Consider the following 20,143-nt stretch of genomic DNA (forward strand, 5'->3'; position numbering starts at 1 on the left):
ACTTAAAATGTGGCCACTGCTACTGAAGAACCGGACTTTTAATTTTACTTAATTTAAATGAAAACAGCCACATGCGATGACGGTTACCCTATTAGGCAGCACTGTTACAGATGTATAGATGAAAATGAACTAGCTTGTCAACATGTAATTTCATGGATGACTTTGTTTAGGAAGAAGCTAAGTATAAAAAGTGAATTTATTAAGAAGTATTAAGTGGCTAATACGACAGGTGGCATGTGGATGTGGTAAAAATCACGAAGGCTGTGTATAAATGACTGAAGCCTGGGAGACAACATGTTCTATTGTTCTGCTTTAAAAGAGGGAGGGCCAAAAGTATGGAATGTGCCTGACCACTGACTTCCAGAATATTTCTAGGCCCTCCTAGGCTTTTAGTACCTACCTACGAAGTTACATTAAAGTTCAGGGTGAAGTGTTAAGGAACTCCCAAGTAAGCAAACATGCTTTACTCAGCCTGCAGACTGAACACCATCTTAGCTTTAAATATTAATGTAAATGTCTCCACTCTGATCTTTCTTTTCCATATAGTTGCTCTTAAAATGCAGTTAGAGTGTTGATATACCTCTGAGCTTGCCTCTGTGTTTACAATACATTGGGTTGGCAAATGAAACTCATTTTCATCCAGTACCTTCTGAAGCCTTCCCTTGTTACTATTTTATTCCACACAAGGTACCAGTACTGGCAAGTTGTAAATGTTTTATGGTGAAATTGAGAGTTTCTAAACACATTTTATTCTTTGTGTCTCATTATTTCATCTCCTAATAAGTTTCAATCATTTTAGCACCTGTTTAAATTAAAATCCCCAAGGAAAACAGCAATGGCAGATAGCAATTAATATACTTTAAAAATTTGCTTGAATTACTTAGTAATATGGAGCATAATGAACTCAGACGCTGGTGTTTTATGAATGCAACATTAAAGTGTCTCATCTTGGTGTTAAAATCCATCCACACTTTTGCTTTGTGAATCACTGAGTGAATGAGTTTAAAGCCTCTTTTGCAGGGAGGGGGGTGGCTGGCAAGGAATGTTAATGCCTTATGATTCTTGAGAGGTTAAGGTAATTCACAAATTCTTTGTGTCTGGGTATCTGTGTGCTTGAATCCCCAGAGATCCTAGGTGCCCTGCTGTCCATCTTGTGCGTCTGGGTGGTGACTGGGGTGTTGGTGTACCTGGCATGTGAACGCCTGCTGTACCCCGATTACCAGATCCAGGGGACGGTGATGATCCTGGTTTCAGGCTGTGCTGTGGCAGCCAACATTATGTAAGTCACTCCACACACTGCCCATAAAAGTTGTCTTTAACCCTGTCTTTAACCCTGTTTGTTTTTGTTTAATTCTTCCACTTTTGAAGATGATAAATTGAATAAATTGTCAGTGAGGTAATGCAGAGCCGGGATCTGAATCTAGATCTACTAGGCCCAGAATCGAGCTCCTGGCCAGTTTGCTCTCATGCATAGTGATGGTTCCATATGAGATATGACTTATTCCTATTTAGTTTTTGTTACATGAACAACACATTATGGGTTCTCAGAGGGCTGGGTTGGAAGGGATCTTAAATTTCATTTACTTCAGTTTTCTTTCTACTTTTGAATTCTCCTTTGCAACATCCCAATAAAATAGTCATTAGTGTCATATATTTTAACAGAACTAATAACCGGGAATTTATTTCTCTTCAAAGCAGTCTCTCTTATCTTTGTATCATTGTGACTATATGAAAATTGCTTCTTAAGCTGTATTAGCTAAACTCTTTCTTTAGTTTCCACTTGTTGATCCACTCTCTTACACAGGCAATTTATTCTTATGAGACATGTGATGCCTTACTGGACATGTGATCATTACTATATTGCTCTTCTCTTACCCTAATGAGCTATTTGATTGTTCATGATAAGGGGGCCAGGTCTTTGATATTTTTTGAGACCTTTTGAGGCCAGGTCTTTGATATTTTTTGGTTGATTTGTTCCTTACCATTTGATAGCTTGATTCTGGGCAACACTATTTAAAACTGTATCATCTATCTATTTATCAATCATCTGTGGTAGACAGAATAATGAATGGCCCCTCAAAGATTTCCACATTCTAACCCTTGAAATTTGTGAGTATATTAATTTACATGGCAAAAGGAACTTTGCAAATCTGATTAAGTTAAGAATGGATTTTGAGATGGGGAGACTCTCTTGGGTTATCTAGATAGGCCCAATGTAACAGAAAGATCCTTGTAAGAGAGACACTCTGAACATAGACACTTTGAAAAAGCTCCTCAGGTCACTCTAATCCTTTTACTTCTGCCTGTCTCAGTTCCTTACCTCCTAGTGTGCAAATCATTGGTCAGAATCTCTGAGCTAAACAGTTAGAAGAGTGGAATTTGACTGCTATTACTGAGTAGGTCCCTACTTCCAATCAGCTAACTTGAGAATGTGTTTCATATTGGCAGTGGGAGAAAAAGCGTGTGGAGATCAATGCAAATCTATCACCACAAGGAGACAAATAAGGCAGAGCACATGTGCCACTGAGTAGGAGTCAATAACATCATCTTTGCATAAGGAGAATAATATGTCCACAAAACAGCAGGGAAAATGAAAATATTAAAAATTTCCTGAGAGTCATATGTCACATAGGTAGTGTCGATGTTACATGAATATGAAAGATACACCCAGCTAACTACCCCATAAATCTAGAACCTTGATGATCAAGTTTGACTTTCTAAATTGATACCATCCAAGTTTTTTTTTTTTTTTAATTGAAACTGCTTTTGAACTTTGACCTTAACATTGAAGGTGCTTCTCATACTTAGAAAGACAAGGGAATTGAAAAGTGGTGACTTCCCTGTGCAAGGAGATAGTTATTTGTGGATAAATATACTGAGTGACTATAATGTTTTCTCCCAGAACTGGGATTATAGGTTTCAAGTGTTGCTAGATGCTGTGTTGTCTGAATATAGAAATATCAGAACTATAGTCTGGAATAAATCTATTCCTTGGAGACCCAAAATCAGGAAAGAAAGTTCTAATAGAAGTTGCAAAGGGGTTCTAGGATGAGGATTAGTGATAGAGCCTTAAGGCTATCGCATGCTGTTTTCCCTGCCGGAAACATTCTCTCCTCTCCAGCCTACAATTTAACTCTAACATAACCATTAGCTCCAATTCAATTGCTTTGTCTAACTAAATCAGACTTCTCTGTTGTGTTATCCATAGCACAAGTTCTTAGTAGACTTATTAAAATTAGAATTTTCATTTATTTGGGTCTTTTAAAAATCTCTGCCATCTCCATTATACTTAAAGCTACTTGGGGGAGGGACCATGTTTCATTCACCTTTATACCTCAAGCATTTAGCAGTGCCTGGCACACAACAGTCCCTAAGTACTTTTTTTCTAATAAAATGAGTAAAAGAATGAGTGACAATATGATAAGCACATATGAATAGACCTAGAAAGAGAGTATGTTTAACTGCCAGGCATATCAGGCTGTCTGAAGATTCTTAAGTGGTAACTATTAATTAAGGATGAATTTCTGCCCAAACAGTGACCATCTAAAAACCGTACATTATGTAATGATCAAATCTTGCTGGAGAGCAATCATCCCACTTTGTGGTGATGACATTCAATTTAATAGGCACTTTAGACTGGGATATGTGGTACTAAAGAATAATTTTTTAAAAATCCTTGTTCCAAAATAAAATCAGATACATAATTTATTGTGGCTAATACTTATCTCTTTGACTTGGATAGGAGATGTTAAATTTTGCAATGTGTTATATACAGAGAGAGAATGAGGCCACAGCTTATACTCTTAGGACTGTATAAAATTTATATATGTTTGCATTTCTATATACATTTACATGTTAAATTGCATAATATTTACATATATATTTAAAATACATTAAAACATTTTAGTTTCTTATTAATAGCTACATATATACAAGCACATGAGTATCATCATTGGCCATTAAGAAATTATTCAGATTTTAAGTTCTCATAGAAATGAACAAAATTAAGTAAAATAAAATATTTTTTTAAAAATCTGAACCTAATGAAATTTTATTTTTGTTTTACCCCCTTTGCTGTCGTTTGCATTTGAAACCAGTACATTTAATTTAGCTCCCACCAAAGCACAGCTTTAAGCCTAACTTAATGCCTGACATTCAGTAGACCCTCAATAAATGATATTTTCCCTCTTCATTATCAAATAGTTTCATTTAGGAAGTGATACTTTCCAGTTTTCAGGTGAACCATAGTAGCACTGGGTAGATAGAAGAACTATCTGAAGTGAACTTTTGTTGTCTCTCCTTGTGTAAAAATTTAAAATTCTATGATACATTTGTTTTCAAAAATTAGTCCAAAATAGTACATTTTACAGCATTAATATTTCAACTATCTGCAATCCTAGATAATACATGGTCTTGTGAATTCCCCATTATGCTGCATAGGTTTTCACGGGCTAATCTCACGTGTGCCAAGAATACCCTTCTCTTTTTCAGGCTAAGTGTGATTCTGCACCAAAAACACCCTGGCCACAATCATAAGGAAGTGCAAGCTAATGCCAGTGTCAGAGCGGCTTTTGTGCATGCCCTTGGAGATCTATTTCAGAGCATCAGTGTGCTAACCAGTGCACTTATTATCTACTTTAAGGTGAGAATGTTTGAGTTTGCTCACTGTCATAGTAAATTTATAGATTTTGTAGTACAGGAGCTGACATGCCAATATTAACTTAAATGAGGTGGACAGCCTATATTTGCCTATACCAACTGCTTTGCAAGGTTTAAACACACAAACAAATATCCAAAGCCTGAAACCTTAGACTTTCCAAATTCCTAAGTGCTATGTCTTAAACTATAGGGGCACCAGTCTTTCCAAAAAGTAGTTACTTTTGTTATGGAGCTAAGATGAACAGCAATGGAACAATGGATACCTTAGGATTCTTGGGTTATAAGTAAGGGAAAAGATGTCTAGCTTACTTAAGAAAAAATATATTTATTGACTGGAATTTATTTGATGTACTCTTGGACAGAAATCAAGGTAGAAATAAAGACAACATTGGGTGTCTTAGATTTCAGAAACTATCCACTTTCTGTCCCAAGTACCAATGTAAAAATGAATGTGCCTCAGCCATTTCCCCCCATTTCTTGTCATTCTGCTGAAATGTGTATTTCTGGGAAAGAGTCCAACAGACTAAGGTAGGATCTTGTACCTGCTGCTTGGCTTGGGAGGGAGAGAATCTGATTGACTGTCTCACCAATATTACCCACAATGGGGGAAAGATAATTCTCCTCCCAATGTCAGGGTGTTAATGGGAAGTTGGGATGGATCCTGGGTGAACCTCTGACCCTAAACAAACATTTACCACAGATCTGTTAGGCCAAGAACTGATGGAAGTGCACTGAGGTGGAGGTAGAAGTAATGGAGAAGAGCATTTAGCTTTGTTATTTGCATCTTGATCATCCAGTTAGCAGGGATTCTTTATCATTTTTATTAAAAAATAAAAACATATAAACAAAAATTACAGACATATCTGAATTCAGTTGAGCATATATTCATTGAAAGCTTCAAGTTTAAGGCAAAATTGTTCAAACTTGCACTGGTTAGTAGAATTTGAGAGTTTCTCAGAGGTAATTGGGCATGGACTTTTTAGTGGCACAAAATTTCAAGGGCAGAGGAACAGGTATCTCACCCTGAGGCTAAGGGGTCCAGTGGTGAGACAGTGCCAAGAATGAGGCCTCAGCTTATACTCTTAGGACTTAATCAAAAATGCCTGCCTCAAATATGTGTCATCCTGAGGAGGGAAAGAAAGGAACTAACCCCAGTCTGCCAAGACCAAGCTCCAGCTGGACCTTGGTCATATGCCACCTCTGGGCAGGTGATACCCTTTCCTCTTACCAAGGCTAAAAGCCATTGAATACTGTATAAACTTGTGCATATTTTTAATCACATACTCTGCACTTCTATTAATTTGAGAAAAGTCAAATCAGGCCTTTGGAGAGAAAACTCAAGGATATTTTCCCTTTACATCTTAGATTTACTTTTTAAAATTTCTTCCGTCACTGATAGTTTGAAGCTTAAAAGAAGGATTGAGTCTTCAGGAAGTCTTACCTCTGAGTTGGACGCCAAATGTCAGGCAGGCGAAGGGTGATAATGTAAAAAAGAAGCAGAGATGATTATTCATTCTATTAATCAAACTTTTCATGGAAGGCCTGAATTCAGTTAACTAAAGTCCCTGTATTTTTTAGCCAGACTATAAAATGGCTGACCCCATCTGCACATTTGTCTTTTCCATCCTGGTTTTGGCCAGCACCATCACTGTCTTAAAGGACTTCTCCATCTTACTCATGGAAGGTAGGAGTGATTTTATTATTATTTCCAGGATCAATGTTTTTTCTTCCCTATAATCACAGCAGGGCACATTCACTGTTAATTTGCATTCTAAGGAAAATATAAATTTATAAGGAGTTTTTGTGAAAACAGATATTATTTTTTTATTCATATGGGAACAAATAAAAAGAGCTGGTTTCTCTTTTTTCCTCCAGCAACTATTAAATGATATGGCATGGTATAAAAATGATATGTACAAATACTAAGGACAGACACTGAAGGAGATATTGCAAAAATAGAAATTTCTCCCTAAATATATGGAAAAGACTTAAGAATAATTGGATAATCTATCTCTCAGGCAGCATTATAACTACTATGAAGGGCTTGCCTAAAACCCCTTGTAGACCTGGCTAACAGTCCTTAAACTTCAGTGCATCAGAATCACTTGATGTCTGTTAAGGCTGCTGGGCCCACCCTCATAGTTCCAGAACCAGTAGGTCTGGAGTAGGGCCTAAGAATTGGAATTTTTAACAAGATGCTGACACTGCTGGTCCAGGGAACACACTTTGAGAACCACTGGAATAGTCTTTTCATACCACTTAAAGGATTACTACATGAGAGCACTGAGAGTAGCACGTAGAAAATTCAATCGGAATTAGAGGTTTACATCACATCAAGCATTTGGACAATCAAAAATATCCAGATCTTGGCTTGAACTTTTCTTTTTGGCCCAGCACATTTTGACATAAGGCTAACACAATCTCAGAGTGCAGGTGCCTTCACAAAAGCCCACACTTCTTAGTGTTCATTACCGATCACATGTTTAAGGATTTTATCCCATTGGGCACTGTAAGAGGATGATAGACAGATGTAAGACAATGTTAGAGGATGATAATGTTGACAACAGTGAAACAGAAAAGGGAGTCAAATGTCACTGTGGAACAAGTGGACTTCCTCTCTTTGAAAGTGACAATATTTGGTTTGTTAAGTCACAGATGCATCTATTTCCTTTCTGAGGGCTGAGTGCTGAGCTGCAGCTGTTCCTAATATGGGACTTTGCTGACTTACAGATGGAGAAAAACAAGTTGGTGTACATTGGAGATGAGTATATTCCACTGTCTCTGTCTCTTAGTACAGCTCTTCTCAGGTGACTATTTCTTTTTATTTAAGGAAAACGTAGCTAATTATTGAAACTTGCAGGTAACTCCTACGTGGAAAATGCTTAATTTTTAAATTAGGTTTTCAAATTAGGTTAGCATAAAATAATACTTGTACTTAATGAAGTTTTCTAAAAATATGGAATGGTATAAAATTATTAAAAGTTTCCTCATTTTTCCACCTTTGAATTCTCAGTCCCATTCTTCAGAGATAACACCTACTAATAAGTTGATATGTATCTGTCCAAAAATATTTAGGCATTTACATATATATGTGTACATATATAGTGTGTTTTTTTATATAAACAGAATTATGCATTGATTCCTATTTTGTTCACCTTACTTTCTTCACTTGGAGGTCTTTTCATATTAGCACATACAGAGATACATATTATTCTTTTTTTTTTTCTTATTCCTTTTCATGGTATGAAGTATTTCCCTGGATGCATGTACTTACTTATTGATGGACATTATAGATAATGGTGTAATTACCATTCTGTCCATATATATTTTTTTTAGTGCTTGAATATCTGTGTCTTAGAAGTGATATTGCTGTTTCAAAAGTTATGTGCATTTAAAAATTTGATAGATATTGCCATTTCTACCAAACATACCATATCAATTTCTTTCCTGCCAACAGCATCTGAGAATGCCCATTTCCTCACATCCTCACCATCACTGAGTATCAAAATGTTGATTCTTTTCTAATCTGACAGGTGAAATATTATATTTTATTGATTCCATATGTAATTCCTTCATTATGAGATATATTGAGTGATTTTTCATATATTTATTAACCTGGGCAATTATTTTTTAAAGACTAATTTTGGTATTTTCCTGGATGTATTAATACTTTCACAGGCTCTCCTTCAGAAAAAACAAAACAAAACAAAACAAAACAAAAAACAAAACTCTAGTATATGATGGAGCACTGAAGCCAGTGAGAACATATCCTCTTGCTTGTCAACATTATTTTATATAGTAAAATAAGTAACAGTGAACTTGTATTCTCTATAAAAGTAAAGATATAAGTGAGGCAAGAGGGAAGGGGGTAGTGGGATTGTGATTTCATCTCAAGGGTCCTAGACAATGACAATAGGTTTTTAGAGGATCACATGAAACTCCTCAGAGATGATACATAAGGCATAATAGGCAACTTTGGGTTGCAAGACTTAGACTTCTACCATTTGTATCATGTTTCACGCTCAAACCATGGACTTGAGAATCTGACATCCCCGGTCTCTGTGTAGCCTTAGCAATGGTTCTTAACCTCTCTGACTCCCAATTTCCTCTCCCCCAATTAAATAGGAATTGTGACATTGACATTTAGCCCTTAAAGTTCTTACAAAGATTAAGTAAGATAAGCACTATGAATGCAGTACTTAGTGCAAACCTCGACATATGGCCATTTCTCGGTAAAGATGGGTTATTATCATTACAATATAACAATGTCGACCATGACTCCATACACATTCTATTTATGACTAATCTAAGAACTCTTGTTTCCAGTGGTCTGAGCTCTATGCAACTCAGAATTTTATTTTACAGAATAAAAGAACATGTTGACCAGCTCTTTGTTACCTTTTATTTTACAGAATAAAAGAACATGTTGACCAGCTCTTTGTTACCTCCATGAAACAATATGAAGTGAGATAAAAAGTAAACTCAAACTGGGATGCCTGGGTGGCTCAGTGGTTGAGTGTCTGCCTTCTGCTCAGGATGTCATCCTGGAGTCCCAGGATAGGGTCCCATAGTGGGCTCCCCATGGGGAGCCTGCTTCTCCCTCTGCCTGTCGTTCTATGTCTCTGCCTCTCTCTGTGTGTCTCCCATGAATAAAATAAATAAAATCTTAAAAAAATAAACTCAAACTGTAGAGAATTTTAATATTAGCTTTAAGATGGAAATCCCCATGAGTAAGCCTTTTAAATCCTGAAAAAGGAGGATTAAGGATTTCCTATTCCTTTAAGTAAGTTGTTCTTGACTTGCTGCTCATTACAATCATTTGGGAAACTTTTAAAAATACTTATGCACAGGCCTCATACCCAGAGATTCTGATTTAATTGACTCAGTTTAGGGCCTGTTTTGATGGGTTTTTTTTTAACATGCAAGCAAACTTGAGAACTATTGCAAGGTAGGGCTGCCCAGTGGTTTGTTAATGTCAGTGCAATGGTTCTCAATCTTGGCTGTGTGTTAGAATCACCAAATGAGCTATAAACATACTGATGCTTCATCTTATCCCCAGAGGGTCTAATTTAATTGGTCCTGGGTGTGACCTGGTAATCAGGATTTCTAAAATCTCTTCTGAGGATACTAATATGCATTCAAGGTGGAGAGCCACTTTGAAAGCATGTCAATTTCAGAGCCTTATCCATAGAAATTTTCTTCAGAAGGACAGGAATGGAGCTAAGGCATATTTATTTTTAACAAACACACCAGGTGTTTGTGTTGTGTATATATGATTGAAGTAGGAGCTAAAAGGTGGTCATCCTTAGAAATCTGTTCTACAGCATCCTCTTTGGGTCATCGTTAGTTGGCATGGATTTAATTATTGCCTCAAGTGGCTTTATCATTGTTATGCTGGTTGAGTTGATTAAAAAAACTTATATTAAACTGATGTGTTTTACAATTCTAACCAACCATTAGCTTGCCTTCTCTCTGCCAAAGCAAAGACCCTTACACTTTCATAGCCTCTCATCTTCCAAATGACAATCCTTGCAATATTTGAAAAAAGGGATCGATACTTCTGCCCTCAGCTTTCACTTTTTCTTTCCTTTTTTTCCCCTAAGGTTTTATTTATTTATTTATGAGAGGCACACAGAGAGAGGCAGAGACATAGGCAGAAGGAGAAGCAGGCTCGCTGTGGGGGACTATTGCAAGACTCGATCTCAGGACCCCAGGATCTGACCTGAGCCAAAGGCAGACACTCAACCACTGAGCCACCCAAGAGCCCTGAGCTTTCACTTCTTCAAGCTGGGGAAACCCCAGTTCCCTCAGCCCGAAAGAATAGCTGATTGGCTGACAGCATCCCTACCTTCTTGTATGCCCCCACACCATTCCTTTGGAATCAAGAAAGATGTCAAACTCTGACATTATATGACCCAGTCATTAAACCCTGAGTAATGTACCTAGATCAATAAAAATTCTATAAACCGAATAAGATGGCATTACAATGTTAGTATCACCTATTAACAAGGTTCAGTAAGTGACCTATTGCAGAACTCTGATTTACATAGCATTGTAGTGTACAAAGAGCAGAAATTTTTTCCCACTTGCTCCTCAAAGAACTCAGTATACATATTGCTCTTACTGTCCCTATTTTACCATAGATCTGCTGAGGATCAGAGAAGTTCCAAGATTTGGGTAAATTCATGGTAGTTGTGGTCAGAATGCTAACCCAGAATTATTTCATAACAAGTCCCATGTTTCTTCATTTTGGTTTCTAGAGTGTATGCAAAGATAGTAGAAATAACTTAATAGTAGATAGTAGAAAAAACTTAATTGGTTTAATAACACACCCCGAAAACAGAGAATGATTGCTATTGTTGGTTATTGCGTGGTAAATTTTGCAAACATTCTTTGATGTGAAACCCTTTGACACAGTCAAGTGAATCTGATTTGTAAACATCTGAAGTAAGAAACCAGAAAAGAGGAGGGCAAGTTGAAATTCTGGAGAAGATTTTGCAGCCCCATTTAGCCCTGTGGATGAGCTATATTTAGTTAAATAACAAACAGCCTCCCTCTCCTTCCTCTTGTTAGGTGTACCTAAGAACCTGAATTACAGTGATGTGAAAGAGCTCATCTTAGCTGTGGATGGTGTGGTGTCTGTGCACAGCTTGCACATCTGGTCTCTAGCAATGAACCAAGTGATTCTCTCAGCTCATGTTGCTGCAGGTCAGTGAGTTTTGTAAACACCCTGCCAAAATTCAGCCCTTGTCCTGTAAACTCAATAATTTCCCTCCTTTTTGTAGAGCTTCTCTTTAGTGTCTGTTGCCTGTCAAAACAACTGTAAAGTGTTTCCTATTACCAAAGGCCTTTGAAAACACCCCTTGTCAATGTTATCGTAGCAACAATGATACTGAAGACATCCCTTTGAGGCAGACTGCAGAGGGTAGAGGGTAGAACAAATGGTTTAAATGCCACCCAAACCTCAAAGCCTTAAACTCTGAAAATTGGATCTCACCTGTCTGATTTGGTGCCCAATCAGTTAAATAATGGGATGAATTCAGCAATAAATGCTCATTGAATATCTCCTGGTCTAAGGTGCTCTATCACTGAAGATAAAAAGATGAAGGGACATAGGTCTCATCCTTAAGATTCTAACAAGCTAAAAGACGCTCTAGCAGGGATTAATTAATGGATGGTTAGAAATTCTGTACCATGTGAGATAATTCTTAGGGTGTTGGATTCTAAAAACTTTCTTAAATAGAAGGTGATTCACACATTATGTGTCCTTGGGCTGGGGAAACAGGCTGTGGGGGGAAGGGGGGAGGATCTCTCACTGCCTCAGGAGACAGCTCAGGCAAAATGATATGTCAGGCAGCTAAAAAATAACTCAAGAAGTTATTTAGAGGCAGGCAGGCTACAGCAACAACGGCGACAGGCATTTGAGTGTTAGGCTTAGACATCCTCATCTTTGCTGAGAATCTCAGATCTGGCTACAGGTGATTTATAGCATCCACTACACCAATATTTTACTGCAGGTGGAAGAATCTAGTAAACAGGTTGCTATTGGGGGGAGAGGGCCTTAGAGCCTCCTGATACTTTTTGGAACAAGAGAAAAATGGAAGTAAGGTTGCTGCTCTAGGAGGAGTCTGTGGGGAGCTCTAAATGCTTCCTGATTCCTTTCACTAGCCTTGATATAAATGCTGATTAGATACAAGAGCTGCAACCCAAAGATCTCTGGGGACTGGCGGAAAGGGCTATATGAGAAAGAAAGAGCTTTGTCTTAGCTTTCTTCAGGCCTTATCTCCCCTTCCATGCTCAGCTTCTAAGCACGCCAGACCCCAAGAGAACTGTGGGCAGGAAGAGTTCCCATAGTGATGAGTACTTTGCTGCACCAGAATTTCCCCTGTCTTGTCTGTGTGAATGTAACTGATTGTCAGAGCCAACGTGGCTTCTTCTGAGTGCTCTTCTTGTGCCCCTCCCCACCAGGTCAAAGACAAAGTACTTGAAGCTGGAAATTTAGCAGTCACCCATGTGTGTGCAATCAGTGCCAATCTCACTGTGGTTCTTTCCCAACAGCAGCCAGCCGTGACAGCCAGGTTGTTCGGAGAGAGATTGTTAAAGCCCTCAGCAATAGCTATACTGTGCACTCGCTCACCATTCAGATGGAATCTCCAGCTGACCAGGACCCCAACTGCTTTTTCTGTGAAGACCCCCGGGACTAGTTCAGTCACAATGTCAACTTCCCAGTTTTGATGGGCCACTATATGCTGCTCTGCAGTTTCTAGAACCTAAGAAATAAAGTACCAAAGGAAGAAGTTTGAGAAATTCATGACACAGTACAGTGCACATTATATCCTTCTTTTTTTAGTCCATCCACCATAAATGAAAATGCATTTAGACTCATCAGCCAATTGGATTATCAACTCATCAGTAGCTGTGTTCAATTACAGGAATGTGTGTAGTCTTATAGTCTTATTCCTGACTGGGACTGAAATAAAAGCTGTTTGTAACCATAGGCAATAAAAAGTTCCTCTCCATTCAATAATGTATCCTGAGTGAGTGGGTAAAATTGAACTCAGGAAACTCTTATTAGGAATTGGTGCCAAGGAAAGTCACAAAATTCTCTGAAAACATGAGAAGCAAAATAAGAAGAGCCAAGCAAGGTTAAAAGAGATTCTGGAAACTTAACATCCCACCATAACTTGACTCTCTTAGCAAGTTATAATATGATTTGGAGCAGAATCTTTTCTCTCCCTATCCATATCACTATTTACTAAATGGGGTAGAAATGTCCTTTTCCTTATCAATTACAAATTATGTTTTAATATGCCTAAAACTATTGAGTGACATTTTACTTTCTGTATAAAAGCTCTGGACCAATGAAAAATTATGAAATTGTTGTTTTTTGAGTGTTTTCATATGGTATGACCTAATAATAGAACAGAAGCACAGAGCATCAGAATTCTTATCTCAGGTCACATGGAAAATAATTTAGTCAAAGAATTGAGAACTTCCGGGGATCCCTGGGTGGCGCAGCAGTTTGGCGCCTGCCTTTGGCCCAGGGCACGATCCTGGAGACCCGGGATCGAATCCCACGTCAGGCTCCCGGTGCATGGGGCCTGCTTCTCCCTCTGCCTGTGTCTCTGCCTCTCTCTCTCTCTCTCTCTCTCTCTGTGACTACCATAAAAAAAAAAAAAAAAAAAAAAAAAAAGAATTGAGAACTTCCGGATCTTGAATAATTGAATAATATTTATGGAGTCCCAGCTATTGTCCAGGTTTTGCACTGGGCTGTTTAGATATGTCACCTCATTTCATTTGAATGACAACTTTGGGAAAGTCGGAATTAATACCATCATGTATAGATAAGGACACAGGCTCACAGAGGTTAAGTAATTTAATCAATGTCATTCATTCATTCAAAAAAAGTTTGTCGATGCAGGCTATGAGCTGAGTATTGGTGAACTATGTCAATACGGCCTTTTTGTTCATGGAGCTATTTCCCTTTTGTTGGGGAGACAGGCATTCCACCAGTAAATACCAAGAATGTATTACAAAGAGTGGTAAGTGATAAAGGAGGAGAGGCTGGTTTAGATTGGGAGAGGTCAATGGACAGCCTCCCTGAAGAAACAGCATTCAAGTTGAGACCTGAATAGAAAACTAGGTGATAGCCAGATTAATTTAGGAGGAAGTACATTCTAGAAGAACCAAGAGCATGAATGGGCACCATGAAAAAAGAACTTGGTACATGGGAGGAAATGAGGAAGGCCCTTGTGGCTGGAGGGTACTGAGGGGTGAGTTAAAAAAAACATGGAGGACATGAGGGAAGAGAGATGAGCAAGTCCATTTGGCAAAGTAAGATTCATTCAGAGTCATTGATTGTATAATTCCGTGCTTCTAGCACTGATTGTAACTCATCACCTGTAGAAAGTAAAGTAAAATAAAGAAGTATAGGCCTACACCCTGGAAATTCTGATTTAATGGGTATGGTTTGGAACCTAAACTTCTGTTTTTTTGTTTTTGTTTTTGTTTTTGTTTTTTAACACATCCAGAGATATTCTAAAGAATAGCTGGAGTCTAAAAGAACTTCAACCACAGAAGGTCATTGAGTGGGGGATTCAGACACATATCCAGACACCTACAGTAATATCTTGAATTGCAAACATGTGGATGGGGTCTAAAGGGGCATTGCCATGTGGGCATAGCCACTGAGGCTTCATGTTATTGAGGAGATAGTCATGCTGGACTTTGACTTATATCTGAGATTTGTCTAGACAGATGAAGAAAAGGGCATTCTAGACAAAGGGAAGACTATATGGAAGGTATACTCATGTTTACTTTTTAATTTTTAAAAATATTTACTTATAGAGAGAAAAAGATCACGAGGAGGAGGGGCAGAGAGAGAGGGAGAGAGAAACTCAAGCAGACTCCATGCTGAGCATGGAGCCTGATGTGGGGCTCGATCTCATGATCTGAGCAAAAACCAAGTGTTGAATGCTTAACTGACTGTGCCACCCAAGCGCCCCTACCTGTTAATTTTCAATTTGAAAGCAGAATATATGTGGCAAAGGAAATGTTCAACTCTGATTTTTAAAACTATATAATTTTAACATTGCCATTATTAATTTTGTAGAACAAAAGTTATGTCTTTGATGATTTTTATGTCATTGTCAGCATCCAGCAGGGTGCTGGAAACCTAGCAGGCATTAAATAATTGTTGAGGCAATGACTCTGGGGCTATGTGTGGGTCCTGTCATTATTTTTCATTTATATTTGTATTTTTCTGAAATTTTGAGGGCCAAGAAAACATCGACTTTGACGGAGGAGGTCACATCTGTGCCATCTCTGCAAATCAATCAGCACTGCCGAAATCACTACTTAGCATTCTGCTGACAAATAGACTTGTCCCCCACCTCAGTAAGCACGTTTAGGCAACCAGAATTAGAGCCACTCAGGTTACTAATGTGTCCTGCCTCAGCTGGCTCTTAAAATGGCAGGGATAGTTCATGTCAAATCATCCTCCTGTCTCAAAGCCTGTTGAATGGTTTTGCTTTTCCGTATTTTGTGTAGGATAGAGCCCTTAAGACCTGGAAAGCACACAAGTTCTAGGGTAACTGTTTGCTTTCTTTTTAAAATCACACTTATCTTTTATTTTAATTCCGGGAACATACTAAATGCCAGGTAAACATAATCCCCCAGGTAGGGGGATCTGTACATCAACCAAAGGAATTGCCCCATGGTCCCCTAACCATTTCTGCTGCTTCCCTGAATTTCTACCTCTTTTGTCGGCTAGACTGACAACTCTGGACTGTAGATGTTTGGGGGATAAAGTGCAATACAATCTGCAATGGGGATTTTTAGGATTTGAAGGTAAAAGAGCAGATGACACCAAGGGAACTTTATGCACCATGTATCAATTTTGAAAGTCGGCTTCCCCCTTTGTCTCTTCCCTGGAGTCCAGGATCGTGAACTCCAGGTTGTTGACATTCCTGGAGTAGTATAGCAGAATTCTTTACTTTGTGGCCTTGTAGTCTTTCTGGGTATCAAAACATCCTTCACATCATTCAAAGAAACACACTTTATTCTCCACAGTTTTGAAATCAGGCCAACTTCATTGCCACCCTCCATCCTTCATATGCTTCTCTGTCATCCAGCACCCAGTCAAGATTTATCTAGGACTCTATGGTGATGTTAGGGCCCATAAAAGAAATTGATGCGTTCCATATGTTTGGTTACAGATGGGAAATGGGAATGTTCAAGGACATGAGGAAGAGAATGTTTGCACTTTGAACATCACATTTGTAGTTAGATTGCTTGAGTTTGAATCTTAGTTCTTGCGTTTATTAGCTCTGTGACCTCGAGCGAGTTACTTAAATGCTCTGTCCCTCTGTCTCCTGATCAGTAAAAGCTCCCTATTCAGATGTATGAGAATTTAATATATTAGGACACTTAAAGATGTTGGACTTGTACAGAGCATGTGGTTAGCACTCAGTAAATCTTAATTTTTACTGATATGTGAAGTGAGTGCATACGTATGTGTGCACCAACACAGACATTTATATCATCCCTACTTTTAAAAGGTTTTGAGTCTTCGACACAACTTCCACAAGACAGTGGCAGAATTTTGGGTGAGAATTGAACAGCTCTTTCATGGAGCCCTGGAGGCCTGCTGAGATAAAGACATCTACTGAGAGCACTGCCTAGTGCGTGAGGCACGGATTCATTAAAATAGTTAAGTCCCATTCTGACACACTCTGCCAACTTCTACTTTTATCTTTAAAGTAAATGCCAAGTTAGTCACCTCGTGTACACTTATTAACAAAGTACAGCCGTCCATTTCAAGAAGGCAGAGCCATGGTTCTCCCAGCCATCTTCCCTGGCTCCTGTGAAGGATCCCTTCCTTGGTTTTTCTCTCTCTCTCCTAGCCACAGCTTACTCTAACCAGGTGTGTTTCCTTCTTCTGGTTTGTAAATTGTCATTGTCACAGAGGCACCATTTCCTTACCTGTTAAATTTTGCAGAGGCAACAAAAGGCCTTTAGCACTCAGGTGTCCAAAATAACACCTGGCATATACATTTTATAGATTCTTGGAGAATGTGGCTTTCCAGCTCCAGGTCCACCCGGTGAACTATGGGCCAGAGAATTTTGCACAGAGACAAGCCTCATTTTCCACAATTAGCTTTAAAGTACCTTCAGGAAATGATTTTCTCAGCTCATCTCCCTGCCTTCCCTGATTTGGATCACAGGGCAATCTGTTTAAATGACTAATTACAGAAATCATTAAAGGCAAATGTCTTTGAATACCCATATCCCAAGTTTTACAAGTCCTGCTTGATGTGACAGTGATGAAACCACTTAATAGTCCAGCACAGGCGGATATTTAAAAAAAAAAAAAAGGTGACCATATGTGGCTCAGATTCCTAACTTTCAGATTTCACACTTAACGTTTGTCATTCTGTTACTGGGCACCTGTTAAAATTCTATTTTAAAATGTTAATGTATGTTGTTTAGAAAAAAATCAGGGAAAAGGGAAAGTTTGGGTTAAGTCATCATCTTTTTATCACTAAAATCATGGCAGAAAATGTTTCTCATAACACCAATCAGGAGTGTAATGAGAATATACTCTTCTACTCTCAATCTTTTATCAGAAGAAAGAACCCATTGAGGAAGCAGATTAGTCTAAAGGAAATGGAAGATGATCTAGGAATCAGGGATACTTTTGAAATCATCTTGGTCATCGGTATGAAACCCCAGTGAGGAAAAGGATGGTGGTCAAAGGCAGTGGTAGCCCTCGACAGTTGTAAAAAAACAAACACATTTGTGCTTCATCACCCGTAAAGGTCAGGAAGTGAAGAGAGATGTCAAGCTGAATTGCACCCCTTTCAGGTGTGTCAATCAAGCCCTAGGAGACAACCTTTCAGTATAATTGCCCTGTATTTCCTTCCTTCAAAGGGATACCCATTTGCTAAAAACGTAATTATCCTATTTGAAGCCATTGAAGCCATGTGGTTGCTGTACACAGTCCAATGGTCCCTTCAAGTGTGATTTCCCTAGATTGTAGAGTTTAGGAGGTTTTGGGGGTATTACAGAAGAAGAAAGGGCACCGGCTGTACTGAAGATATTATAAACCACGGTGAGTTAACCTGTACAAAAGAATCAGGATCAGATGTGACTTTGGGGTCTTGTTTGAAGTTGAACTGCACTCTTCACATGGAAATCTGTAGGCACTTAATAAGCTAATACCCTGTTTCTTTTCCATCCCCTCTCATTTTTTTCACAGATGAAGAGTGGTTTTTATCCATGGCATATACATGAAAATGATGAACGAGAATTTCTGTTACTATTCCATTCTCCACTCCACATCTGTCTTTGACATGGCAGAGGTCTATGGTCAAAAGATAGGAATACCCTGTGTTGACAATTCTTTAGAGCAATACTTTCTATGAATAATTAATAGCCTAGAAAGATGAAGTGTCCTTTTTCTAGTTTTCACTTTCTCACAGAGTTCAGCACCTTGTGTAATTTTAGAATGGGAAAGGACAGTTCAGATTTCCTTGGCTCAGTAAGCTCTGGATTCATAAACAAGAAGCAGATTCTCTTTCCATTCAATCTCTAATCCTTTATAAACACAAAGCCATAAAGAAGAGATTTTAGAATCTTAGATTAGATCATTTTTAATGTTGATTAAAGAGAAAATTCTGAGGGAGGTACTATGATCAAGGGCAGTTGATGAGAACATATAATTGTTTTCCTCCTCCTCCTTTACCTCTTTCTCCATCTTTTCTTTCCCTTCTATCCTCTTTCTTTTCTCCCTCCTTCTTCTTACCATAATTATTATTTTGATAGCTTGTAAATAATCTGGAGTTTATTACTTACATCCAATGATGGAGAATGTTTTACCTTGGCACAAACATTTGCACAATAGTAGACACATTTTCAGATATAGATTTTGAAGAATACCACTAATCTCCTACTCTGAGACTTTTTGTTAATTTTTTTTAACTCATGGAATTCATTTTTCAACTCATTTTACTGATATTTATTGATAAACTACCTGTCAGACACAAGGTTGGGAAGTACAATATTGCTTTAGTTATGTTTATATTAGTCTAGAAGACTCCAATTACTATCATGTATTAAGAAATAACTGTATAACTAAACCCTGGAGGTTCTGAAAAAAATTAATACTCAAATACTAGACATCAACTCTAAGAAGTAAAAACATCTGCATTGCTTCTCCCTTGAAAAATATACTTCATAAAGGTATTGCTCAGGTGCAGTCAAACCATGGAATTAGTCACATTTCCTGATGAAATGTTATTGATTGTTCCAGAATATGAAGTATTTCACTTCACTTCTTTCTCCAAATATACTGAGATATCAGTGTCTCTCATTGTACAGTAGCAACTACTGGGCAATGGCTTGAGGATTGGATGAGCTTGGAATGTTAGTGCTGAAACAGATTAGATTAAATATTTAGGAAAAGAATTAACCAAGAAGAGAAAAAAAATTATACGTGGAAAACAATATGATATTGATGAATAAATCTGAAGAAGAAACACATAAATGGAAAGATGCCATCTGTTCACAGATTGCAAATATTAATATTGTTAAAATGTTTATACTACCTAAAGCTATCTACAGATTTGATACAATTCCTATCAAAATTCCAGTGGCATTTTTCACAGGAATAGAAAAAACAATTCTCAAATTCATATGGAACCACAAAAGACTCTGAAAAGCCAAAGCAATCTTGAGCAAGAAGGACAATAGTAGAGGCATCATATTTCCTGATTTCAAAATAGTCACAAAGCTACAGTGATTGAAACAGTATGGCATTGGCATAAGTACAGACATACGGACCATTGGAACAGAGGTCTCTAAAATAATTCCATGCATTTATAGCCAACTGATGTTTGACAAGGGGTGCCAAGAACACACAATTGGGAAAGGATAGTCTCTTCAATAAATGGTGTTGGGTAAACTGCAGCTCCACATGCAGAAG

At 38.0% G+C, this 20,143-nt stretch overlaps 1 protein-coding gene across 2 annotated transcripts in view; it reads left to right on the top strand.

The window, feature by feature from the left end:
- Window positions 1-13,541, top strand: part of SLC30A8 (solute carrier family 30 member 8) — a 34,334-nt gene extending 20,793 nt beyond the window's left edge. The window contains exons 4-8 of one of the 2 annotated variants that reach the window (XM_072774300.1): window positions 1,126-1,279; window positions 4,492-4,642; window positions 6,238-6,343; window positions 11,233-11,367; window positions 12,721-13,541. In XM_072774300.1, coding sequence (XP_072630401.1) covers window positions 1,126-1,279; window positions 4,492-4,642; window positions 6,238-6,343; window positions 11,233-11,367; window positions 12,721-12,863 — 689 coding nt within the window. In that variant the 3' untranslated portion in view covers window positions 12,864-13,541. Of the gene's footprint in view, window positions 1-1,125; window positions 1,280-4,491; window positions 4,643-6,237; window positions 6,344-11,232; window positions 11,368-12,717 lie in introns of both variants that reach the window. The other variant, XM_072774299.1, reaches the window with a different exon arrangement.
- The last annotated feature ends 6,602 nt before the right edge of the window (window positions 13,542-20,143 follow it).

The sequence above is a fragment of the Canis lupus genome, chromosome 14 (assembly GCF_048164855.1).
Source record: "Canis lupus baileyi chromosome 14, mCanLup2.hap1, whole genome shotgun sequence".
Classification (NCBI taxonomy): domain Eukaryota; kingdom Metazoa; phylum Chordata; class Mammalia; order Carnivora; family Canidae; genus Canis; species Canis lupus.